At 40.5% G+C, this 11,603-nt stretch overlaps 1 protein-coding gene across 1 annotated transcript; it reads right to left on the reverse strand.

The window, feature by feature from the left end:
* Positions 1–1,649: 1,649 nt before the first annotated feature.
* Positions 1,650–11,531, reverse strand: ercc6l (excision repair cross-complementation group 6-like). The gene is made up of 3 exons (XM_023968036.2): positions 11,363–11,531; positions 9,805–9,846; positions 1,650–5,557 (listed from the first exon to the last, which is right to left on the reverse strand). The coding sequence occupies exons 1-3, from the start codon at positions 11,410–11,412 to the stop codon at positions 1,756–1,758; spliced, it is 3,894 nt and encodes a 1,297-aa protein (XP_023823804.1). The 5' UTR covers positions 11,413–11,531; the 3' UTR covers positions 1,650–1,755.
* Positions 11,532–11,603: the final 72 nt, after the last annotated feature.

An 11,603-nucleotide genomic window follows, 5' to 3' on the forward strand; every position in this document is an offset into this window, starting at 1 on the left:
GAAAGAAATAGTAAATGCTGGCAGAAGAGAGAAGTTGTATCAGTAGTCATTTTAACTTAAAAGTTGTGAATGTTATAGTATCTGAAGACACCTTTGTACCTTTGTGTAGTGTGCTGAAGATGACAACAGTGGTAGGCCTGAAGACCAACAACGACGAGACAGCCTACAGGGAGGTGAGAGCCCTGGCATAGTGGTAGCAGGAAAATAACCGCTCCCGCAAGAGCAACAAAACAAAGGAGCTGATAGTAGACTACAACGCATCACCGGTGTCTCAGGAAGGCCAAGATCATCAATGACCTCAGCCACCCAAGCCACAGCCTGTTCACCAACTACCATCTAGGTCTAGGAGACAGTACAGGTGCATCAAAGCTGGGACCGAGAGACTGATAAACAGCTTCTATCTCCAGGCCATCAGAATGTTAAAGAGTCGCCACTAGCCGGCCTTCGCCCAGTACCCTGCCCATAGTCATGGTTAATAGCCGGTACCACCAGGTATTTTACCCTGTACCTTAGAGACTGCTTTGCCCAATGTACATAGAGTAATTAATCACTGGGTCACTTTAATAATGTTTACATATGGTTTTACCCACTTTATATGTATATACTGTATTCTAGTCATGACTCATCCTATATAAACTAATGCTGGCCTAACGAGTGGCGCAGTGGTCTAAGCTGTCCCAGCCGGCCGCGACCGAGAGACCCACGGGGAGCACAACTGGGGGTAAAAAAATCTATATATATATATAACAAATTACTGCTCTACACACAATACATTCGGAATCCACATTATTTTATGTTAGCCTTATTTTAAAATGTATTAAATAAATTATCCTGAATCTACACATAATACCCCATAATGACAAAGCAAAAGCAGGTTAATAGACATTTCTACAAATAACTATTGAGGTTTGCTATGAAACTCAGAATTGAGCTCAGGTGCATCCTTTTTCCATTAATCAGCCTTGTAATGTTTCTACAACTTGGGAGTCCACTTGTGGTAAATTCAATTGATTGGGCATGATTTGGAAAGGCACACACCTGTTTATATAAGGTCCCACAGTTGACAATACCAGTCAAAAGTTTGGACACACCTACTCATTCAAGGGTCTGTTAATTTGTACTATTTTTTACATTGTGAAGACATCAAAAATATGAAATAACACATGTGAAATCATATAGTAACCAAAAGTGTTAAACGAATCAAAATATATTTTAGTAGCTTCAAAGTAGCCACCCTTTGCCTTGACAGCTTTGCACACACCTGGAATGAGTAGGTGCCCAAACTTTTGACTGGTACTATAATATATAAATAAAATGATATTGCTCGTTCTAATATTGCTTAATTTATTGGAAACCGAACGTGCTGTTTGATGGTGTGATATGGTCATCATTATACAATATTTGGCTCAGAAACATACACATCAAACCAAAATAGCAAGCACTAAATGCAATGCCATTTTCCATTGACTATTTAATGGGCTGAGTAGTGATTGAAACCTCCACAGTGCAACTACACAATGAAACTTCAAAACAAATGAGACTTTTACATTAGTTTTTACTTGCATTTATGAATTATATACACATTACAAAAGCATGCAAAAATACAATTAAGAAAATAATTGATCAAAAAAACATTTCTAACTAGCCTATTATTTTAACCATGTGTTTCAACATAGTTTTACAAGACAAACCTTCAAAAAGACACCCCTATCAGTGAGTGATACATTGTGTGTACATGTAGATGACAGCAATGAGTTAACACTTCAGAAATATTTCATTTTTTTCTCCTCTCTCACCGAGCCGACGGTACAATTTAATTGTCATTAACTGAATTTCAGGATCACCACTTTTAATGTCAATTGCTTTCAAAAAGAAGTTCAAGGCATCATCAAGTTTCCCCTCAGAGAAAGATTGTTTTCCATTTTCCACATAGTTTTCATACATCTTTTCTTCAGTCATAGCTGAGGAATCCCTGTTGTTGTTGACACATTCCACAGTCTGTAATGTAGAATCTTTTCCACTGGCACATTGGTCCATTCTTTCACTAGAAACAAGCTCATGATCACCGGTAGATTCCTCCAAAGAACTTTCTTCCTCCTCTCCCATTTCAGATTCTTCAACATGCATTGGCTCACTTCCACCTTCCTCACTTTCCTCTTCGTTCTCAGTGTTTAAGGTTTCCCCTGTGGGTTCATCTTCCATGAGAGACTCATGGAATCCAGTCACCTCACTTGCCTCACAAGATCCAGTCACCTCACAAGATCCAGTCACCTCACTTTCCTCACTTGCATCATCAGTGTGCACCTGTAAAACCTCAGCTTCCATATCCTCATCAAGGTCCTCTACATGCTCAATCACGGAATCCACAAAGGAACGTCTTGAGGCCACAGATGTGTTCACTCCAAAGCTTTTCCTGGTTGTAAAGGAAATGGATCCAGATTTAACAGATTTTGGTGTGGAGGACCCAATACCATGGAATTCTTCATCCAATTTCCTGTTCATCAAATGAGGCCTCTCATCTTCATCAATGTCATCCTCCTCACTATTGTAAATTAAAACTTTTTTCTTTTTCTTGAAAGAAGTAATGAATGAGTTATCTAACGTGTCATCTGCTTCAGAAACAGGGGAATTGACATGAACATCTGCTCCATTCTGTTCAACAGCTCCAGTCACAGAAGGCTTGTCATCTGCATTTAAGCTGACATCCATCTCTAGCTGGAAACCTGAATTTCCCACGATGGACTCGGATTCCTCCTCTGGGAACATATCACTAGCGCTGTCCTCTAACTGTAGATTGAAATTTCCTTCAAAAGACTCAAGTTCATCAACTTTGGAGGATGTTTCTGCATGACTTTCTAGGCTCTTGTTGGACATCTGTAGTAGCATAGAAAGTCTTTGATTCTTCTGGGATTTGACAGGTGAGATCTTCTGGTCCATTGTCAAGTCTTGGTGAAGTGACAAGTTCTGCCATTGTGGGGAACCATTGCCATTTGGCTGGTTGTCTTGTTCAACTTCAGAGGTAACATATCCTACGGCAACAATATCATCCTTTGCTTCTGATGACACATCCAAAATCTCTTGAGCGGAAGTGTAAATTGGCTCACCATCCAACAACACCTCAAGAGACTTGTCTATGGGAGAAATATGGTTGCTCTTTATGAACTGTTCCTCAGTCGCAAATGTCACAGTGTGCCCTATAATCTCAATGCTTTCATCTACAGCTAGATCAATGAATTTGTTACTCAGATTGTGGATATCTTCCTCGTCACTAGACCCAGAATGGGTAAGATCCACCAACACAGGGGAGTTGAAGTTGTGGTTATGGCTAGGATAGGAGGGGCTGGGCTTTTCATATTTTGGCTTCTTCTCAGTTGACCCAATTGTATTGTGTTGAGGGGGTTTCCGCAGATGTGCCGGCTCAGTGTTTGACTCGATGCGCTCAGCAAGCTGCTGTTGCAACTCAGACTCCACCTTCATCAGCTCCTGAGCTTTCTGCACCCTGTTCTCTATGTACTTGTGCGCTTCCTGATCCTCAGGGTCATCTTCGTTGTTTTCTACTTCATGTGAGAACATGAGGTCATGATCAGATATTCCAAACATCTCCATGGAGTGAAGTTGGGCGATGTGTTCATCCAATTTAGGATCTGTGAGTCTTTGTCTCGAGTGCAGTGACTGCAGCTGCAGCTGTGTTGATGAGGATCGAGTGTCTTGTAGCGTGAAGAGTTCTTTCAGGTCTTGTTTGCTGAAGTACCGGAATGGATTTTTCTTGTCCCCGGTGGTCTGTCTGATCAAGGAGTCTTTGAAGACCTGCCGTCTGTAGATCTTCTCCTCCACTGTGCCACAAGTGATCAGTCTGTAGATGACAACGTTCTCCGTTTGTCCAATGCGGTAGGCCCGGTCAACGGCCTGGGCATCAGTGGCTGGATTCCAGCTGGGGTCAAAAATAACTACTCGGTTTGCTGCTGTCAATGTAATGCCAACTCCTCCCACTTGGGTGGTTAGGAGAAAGACTGAGTATTGCTTGTTGGTCTGGAACATTTGGATGCGCCGCTCTCTTTCTGTGAGGTGTGTTACTGTGCCATCAAGTCTCACAATCTTGAAACGCTTGTTCACTAGAACCCGTTCAAGAATGTCCAACATCTTCCTTGACTGAGAGAAAACAAGTGTGCGATGGCCTTCTTCCTTAAGCCTTTCCAAAAGTGAAATGAGAAACATCATCTTTCCAGATTCTGATATTAGTGTTTTATCAGATATGTTGTCGATTCTGTGTGCAGCAGATTCATTTTCATCATCATGATAGTTTGCACTTGTTCCTTCTTCTAGGCCTAACTGAGCGACAGCCCTGGCAGAGAGAAGTCTTGGGTGGTCACACAATTTCTTCAGGATATTCAGTTCAGCCAACGGTGACCTGGTGGTCATGAGCAGCTCCTTGATGTTATCTAGGGATAAGAACTGATTGTAGATTTCCTCCTGAACTGAGCTCAAGTATGTCCAAATGATTAGGTCATTCTTCCTGGTGAGGTTTGGCATTTCTGCACCACCACCACCACTACTTGGGACTTTGTTTTCAAGGTCCTTTTCACAGGCTATCACACGGTTTTGTGTTTTTCTCTGTACTTCTGCTTTTGTCCTCCTTAGGAAGTATGGATTTATGATGGCCATGAGGTTCTCCGACATCTTGAGCCCCAGGGCTTTCTCACCTGGGGTGGCATCCTTCTCTCTTGCACGGGTGATGGGACTTTCATACTCTGTTTTGAAGGTTTTAGAAGTACCAAGAAGTGCCCCGTGACAAGCAAAATCAAAAAGAGCCCACATTTCTCTCAGGTTATTCTGTACAGGGGTGCCTGTAAGAAGAACACGATTCCTGGCAGGAATCGCATGTGCACTTTTGGCTGTCTTGGTTGAGGAGGTTTTGATCTTGTGTGCCTCATCTAGGATTACATAATCCCATTTGAATTCTCTACCATTGTAAGACGAGAGAAGTTCCCAGTTAGTGATCAGCATTTGGTATGTAGTGATGATGACCCCACCTCTTCTTTGAATCTTCTCCAAGTTCCTGTTGCGTTCCACTTTGCTTGTGCCATGAAACTCTTTGACTCTCATTCCAGGAGTCCATTTGGCAAATTCCTTGGTCCAGATCTTGATGAGTGAGGTTGGCATGATGAGCAGGGTATGCTTGACCAAGTCAGCATCATACATACCAGAGAGAAACGATATGACCTGAATTGTCTTCCCTAAGCCCATGTCATCAGCTAGGATTCCTCCTTGACGACCATCTCTGTGGAGACCATACAAAAAAGCAACCCCCTCTTGCTGATGATCATACAGTTTGTCATATATTTCTTTGAAAAGCATTAGACCACTGTTGTTGACATTGACAAAATCTTCATCCTCACTCTCTGAGCCTTGCTGTGCCATCTCTTTTATAGCCTCCTGAAGTTTCTTTATCCTGCTCCAAAGTTTATCACCAGGGTGGATGTCATGGGCCAGCTTGAACAGTTCCAATGATTTAGTCATATTTCCTTGTCTGGCAGCATCTTTTCCATCCTTGATGTACCTTTAAAAGAAAGAAAACACTTGTAAATGTGTTGAATTAGACAATTCAGTAATCTATATCGTAATAGTACTTCTATATCATAATAGTACTACATTTTTAGTCCATTAAAATTACATTAAATTGATCAATGCAGGGTAGACCTTGTTAATGTTGTAAATTACTATTGTAGCTGGAAACTGGAGATTTTTTATGGAATATCTACATAGGAGTGATGGTTGCTGATAAATGGGCCTGTGTTCCAATGGCAAGTTGTGTTAGCTAATCCAAGTTTATAATTTTAAAAGGCTAATTGATCATTAGAAACCCCTTTTGCAATTATGTTAGCACAGCTGAAAACTGTTGTGCTGATTTTAAAGAAGCAATAAAACTGGCCTTCTTTAGACTAGTTGAGTATCTGGAGCGTCAGCATTTTTGTGTGTTTGATTACAGGCTCAAAATGGCTAGAAACAAAGATCTTTCTTCTGGAACTCGTCAGTCTATTCTTGTTCTGAGAAATGAAGGCTATTCCATGCAAGAAATTGCCAAGAAACTGAAGATCTTGTACAATGCTGTGTACTAGTCCCTTCACAGAACAGTGCAAACGGGCTCTAACCAGAATAGAAAGAGGAGTGGGAGGCCCCGGTGCACAACTGAGCAAGAGGACAAGTACATTAGAGTGTCTAGTTTGAGAAACAGACACCTCACAAGTCCTCAACTGACAGCTTCATTAAAGAGTACCCGCAAAACACCAGTCTCAATGTCAACAGTGAAGAGTCGACCCTGGGATGCTGGCCTTCTAGGCAGAGTTGCAAAGAAAAAGCCACGCACCATTGGAACACAGGAGTGATGGTTGCTGATAATGGGCCTCTGTACACCTATGTAGATATTTCATTAAAATAAAATAAAAAGCCGTTTCCAGCTACAATAGTCATTTTCAACATTCACAATGTCTACACTGCATTTCTGATCAACTTGATGTTATTTTAAAATTAACTTTTTTGTTGTTGTTGCTTTTCTTTCAAAAACAAGGACATTTCTAAGTGACCCCCAAACTTCTGAACGGTAGTGTATAACCATAATAAGCCATTTAGCAGATGCTTTCATCCAAAGCAACTTAGTCATGCGTGCATACATTTTACCCATGGGTGGTCCCAGGAATCAAACCCATCCTGGCCTTGCAAGCGCCATGCTCTTCCAACTGAGCTACAGAGGACCACTATCTTTGTTGCTTAAAAAATGTCCAATACAGCCATTTTTATCTCAATATCAAATAAATTCTGCTAGGACTGTCTGGGTTTGGTTTGAGTGAGGAGGGGAAAACTGAAACCTAGCCTCTATTGGCAGAGAGGTTTAGAACTCTTTCTTATTGGTCTGTTAACTAATTTACCACCAGGTGATATCATCAGGCAGACCAGAACTCCATCCCACCACAACAGGCTGAAATGTCAGGTGGTCTATTACACTAAAATTGCATTATCATATTTTTCACAGTATTATTCCAACCTCAGGAAATATATATAAAACACAGGAAACTCACATTTGACTGCACTGGGCCTTTAACAATGCTTTTTCTGTCTGTACCTGACTTGTTGCCCTTACCCTGGGCATAGTTTACTTCAAAATCTTCACCACTGAGGTGGTATGAAGAACCCCGATGTGAAAAACATTAGTGATTAGTAAAAATTGTGGAATTAGCGGTTTGCCTTCAAAATAAGTCTGCCACTGAAACTGATGCAAACAGATACAAATAATGGAATCATGCCACAATTGGGCCCACTAGAAAATGCTAAACAAGGTCAGAATGTCGTTACATAATTAATGCACAAATTTTACAATAAAGACATGCAAAATGTATTAACTGTAACCAATTTAAGGGCTCCTGAGTGGTGCAGCGGTCTAAGGCACTGCATCTCAGTGCAAGAGGCATAAATCCAGGATGTATCACATCCGGCCGTGAATGGGAGTCCCATAGGGCGGTGCATAATTGGTCCAGCGCTGTCCAAGTTTGGCCGTCATTGTAAATAAGAATTTGTTCTTAACTGACTTGCCCAGTAAAATAAATTTCATTTTTTGAGATGTGGGGCAAGCAAAAATACTAATTATAGCATAACAAATTAAGTTGTACCCTTTGTAATAATACTAAAACTTAGTACAACATCTAGAGACCTCACCAACAAATGTTTGCCTTTTGGTATTCAAGCGAACGCAGGGCAGGGAAGGGAATAGAACCCAAGTCACTGATGTGAAAGGCAAACACCATCCACATCGCACCAATAGTGTTGACATACTTGGTGGGAATAGTAACGGTGGCTCAGAATGGTCCCATTATCCCAACTGTTACACCGAGAAGATTTAACGACCGCTAGTTAAGTAAACTGCCATTTTCGTCCTCATGCTAACATGTTGTGTTGAGCAACAAAGGAGCTGATTGGAAAGGCAGTTCAGTCAAAATGGCTGCTGTGGCTTCTGCTACATAGCACGAGGACAAAAATGACAGTTTTTCGGAGAAACAGACAGCTGTGGTTTGAGATGTCCGTCTTGCCGGTTAATTTTGTGTACATTATTTTACTTATGTGTTGCCTGGATGTTGCATTGGGACTCAGCATTTCCTGTTCGCCTGTGCTTTGAATGCGTAACAGTTCTCTACACCACATATTTCAAACAAATCACGTTTCGATTTTGAACATGCGCTGTGTATTGTCAAATGGAAAGAACAACAACCTGCCAATGGAAAGGAACTTCCTTAAAAATCCGTCAAGAGACAAAGAAGAGGCAAAGCAAACTCCCACTACCATACAAAGGCTTTGACAGGTGAAGCAAGCACACATTTCCTGAAGAAAATGTGCATATTCTATTTTAGTCAACTATAGGGCCCTATAAAACCCAATAGATTATCACCCAAATTCAGCTTGATTTTACCAGGTTTGGCATTTTCAGATTCACTCTTAATTTAACAATAACAAAAGTAGATGTTCTAAGTACACAATAAGTATTTAACCACATCAGAAGACCAGTTGAGGTATGGGAAAAATATTTCGGAAAATTATTGAGGGTGTAGTTCCCTTTAATTCAACTGTGCACCTAGCAAGAGACCATTGCGTTACTAGCAGTGTTTCTGTACTGCACATGCGATGGCATTGTTTGCTAAACAAATGCGCACCCAATTGATAGACATCATTCTGCCAGGTAGGCCTATTTTGCAGTCAACATTTAATTGGGAAGTTTTTGGTGGACAACCTTTAGAAATTACTGTTTCAGCATGAGTTTCTGCATCACAGATTTTATAGGGCCCTATATTTGTCTTACTTTAGAAGTGTTTACTTAAGGCTGACTATTAGCATATATTTAGTTGCAGTGCCCAATAAACTGAATGTCCCAATCAACTTAAAATATCTACAAAATAAGTTTTGCTATGACACAATCCAAAAGGCTACAACTTTTTTTCCCTTTTACTGTTTGCAATTCAGAAATTATTATTTTGATTCCCATGATTTGATTCACCACGATTGAACCGAACCCCAACTACTACAATGGCAAAGTGAATCATTAGGTTTGTCAAAAAGAATCGATTCATATGAAATAAATAATTGTTTTACTATTTTCAGAAATGTGAAGCAGGGCATCCGTTTTACAGTAAATTCAATGTATAGTCTAAACTGTATTTTTTTTATTGGATTCTCACTGGACATATTGGAGGACTCCATAATTGCAAAGGGGCATACTTATACACATTATACCATATGGAACATTCATTCAATGCGTATAAAAGGCTCACTAGAGAGGTGATTTCCCATAGGAAAAGTAAGAGCTACGACACTAATACGTGTAAACTCTTCAGAATTGTGTTCTGTGGGTGTCACTGAGTAGACTGACTCAATGTCATGGATCCACAATCCATAGGTAATGCTGTACTGTGCAATATGAATGTTCAATACATATAAATTAATAGACTGATTAGAGGTGATTTTCCACAGTCATAGTCCCAAAATAAAGCACTACTACTAGGCTAACATTATTTAGCTTTTCAGAATTGTGTTCTGCGGGTGTAACTGAGGAGACAGTGATACCCCATTTCATAGATCCACAATACAAAGGTAAGGCTGTGTGTACAGTCCAATATGAATGTTCAATACATATAATAGGCTGACTAGTGAGGTGATTTTCCCACACGCRAAGTCCCGCAATAAGAGCTACAACAGCAATATTTGTGTAAATTCTTCAGAATTGTGTTCTGAAGACATTAACATGATAATCTTCCTCCCACATACCTCTGGTAGGTCTCCATCTCCKCGGTGTCCATTGACAATGACCTATAAAATAAGCATAATATTAGCACCTTAGTAGGGATGTGCATCTTTCCCTTTCAAGACGACTGGATACCTATCTAGATACATGGGCCCCAATACAGGAACAATACGTTTTAGTGCGATGTGGTTTTATTTGAGAATGAATCGAGGTGATTCGAAGCACTAACATTGATTTCAGAAACATTTACTTTGTTTACGCTCCCTAACTAATTCAACTAGGAATACAAAATTCCGCTCACATTGCCACATTTTTATTAGCTTTGGAAAGCGAAATCATGTCCAAATCGTTAAAATAAGACCTGTGCAATGGTGTGCGAAATTTTTCCAACATCATGACACTTATTTGGAGTCTGTGGCTCAAGTGGTTTGGAAGCTATTGAGGTTTGAAATCGCGAATATCTTGTCAAAACTTGAAACTGTCTTTACCTTGGTTAGTGAATCGGAGATTCGTAACGTTTGAATGTATTTTCTGACCAATGTATGCTACATTTGGTTCGGTTTGGGGTCCGCGGACAGTTGCAGTATCTCAAACGTTTGAATCGGGGACCGATGCACGTCGCTGAAACATTACATCCCAACACCTTAATATTATGGATTTAGCCAGCAAATCTGTCCTGCTTGCTTAAAACTGCACTAGGTTTCTACAGGCTTTCTTTGTAGATTAAGACAGAGTCTGGAAAACGTACCTCAATCCAGGAATAAGAAGTGTTGTACTCGAATTGTGCCATTATCCCAACTGTTACACCGAGAAGATTTAATTACTTTTTTGTTGTAAACTATAGTTTTCGTCCTCATGCTAGCTAGCAGTAGCCATTAAGGAGTGGCACCTGGTGTTTAACAACAAAGGAGCCAAAACGGCTGCTGTGGCTTCTACCTAGAATGAGGACAATGAGGTCAGTTTTCGAGAATAAACTAGCAGTCGTTCAATCTTCCCAGTGACACAGTTTGGATAAATGGGAAAATTCGGAGTACAACACATTTCTCATCCCTGGATTGATGCATGTTTTCTGAGCCATACTCAGTTGTGCCGGGTTAGCAGTGATTTAGTTAAGCTACACAGGAAGCCTGTCTGACCCTAGTACAGCTGTAAACAAGTGGGTCGGCCATGCTGGCAAATAGTACTGTAAAGCTGACCAACCCACCTATCTGGATATTTGACTGAATGTGGCTATAGTGTAAGAAAGTTGATTTATCTATAGCTAACGTTGTTAGCTACTGACTTCGCCTCTTCCTCCCTGGCTAACGTATTTAGCTAGCTAAGCAGCTCAAATTTACGTTACAAACCATTTGGCCGTACTGAATTATTCAATACTTAAGTTAAACCAAAAAGGTTAATTACCTAGTAACAACTACAGTAACTAACAAAAATAAGTTATCTAGTAACAACTACAGTAGCTAACAAGTTAGCAACATCATTTCTAGCGAGGGTGAACTTCTCTAGYTAGCTAACATTGTATTGGACGGGATGCTAAACGTGCAATAGTTAGCATTCAGCAGGCTTTTTTCTTTAGAAACTTACTTCTCCAATTTCTCCGACATCTTCGCAATTAGGTGTTTTGAGTTGTCCATTGTATTGCCAGTTCGTTTTGTTTGGATTATTTCATTTGTGTTGCATTGGGACTCGCCTGTGCTTCGCTTTGACTGCGTAACGCCAACGAATCTCCCCGCCACATATTTCAAACGAATCGCATTTTGAATCGATTTTGCACATGCGCGGTGTATTATCAAGTGGAAAATATTTTAAGTGGGAGGAACCAGCC

This window comes from Salvelinus sp. IW2-2015, linkage group LG23, assembly GCF_002910315.2.
Source record: "Salvelinus sp. IW2-2015 linkage group LG23, ASM291031v2, whole genome shotgun sequence".
In the NCBI taxonomy this organism is placed as follows: Eukaryota; Metazoa; Chordata; class Actinopteri; order Salmoniformes; family Salmonidae; genus Salvelinus; species Salvelinus sp. IW2-2015.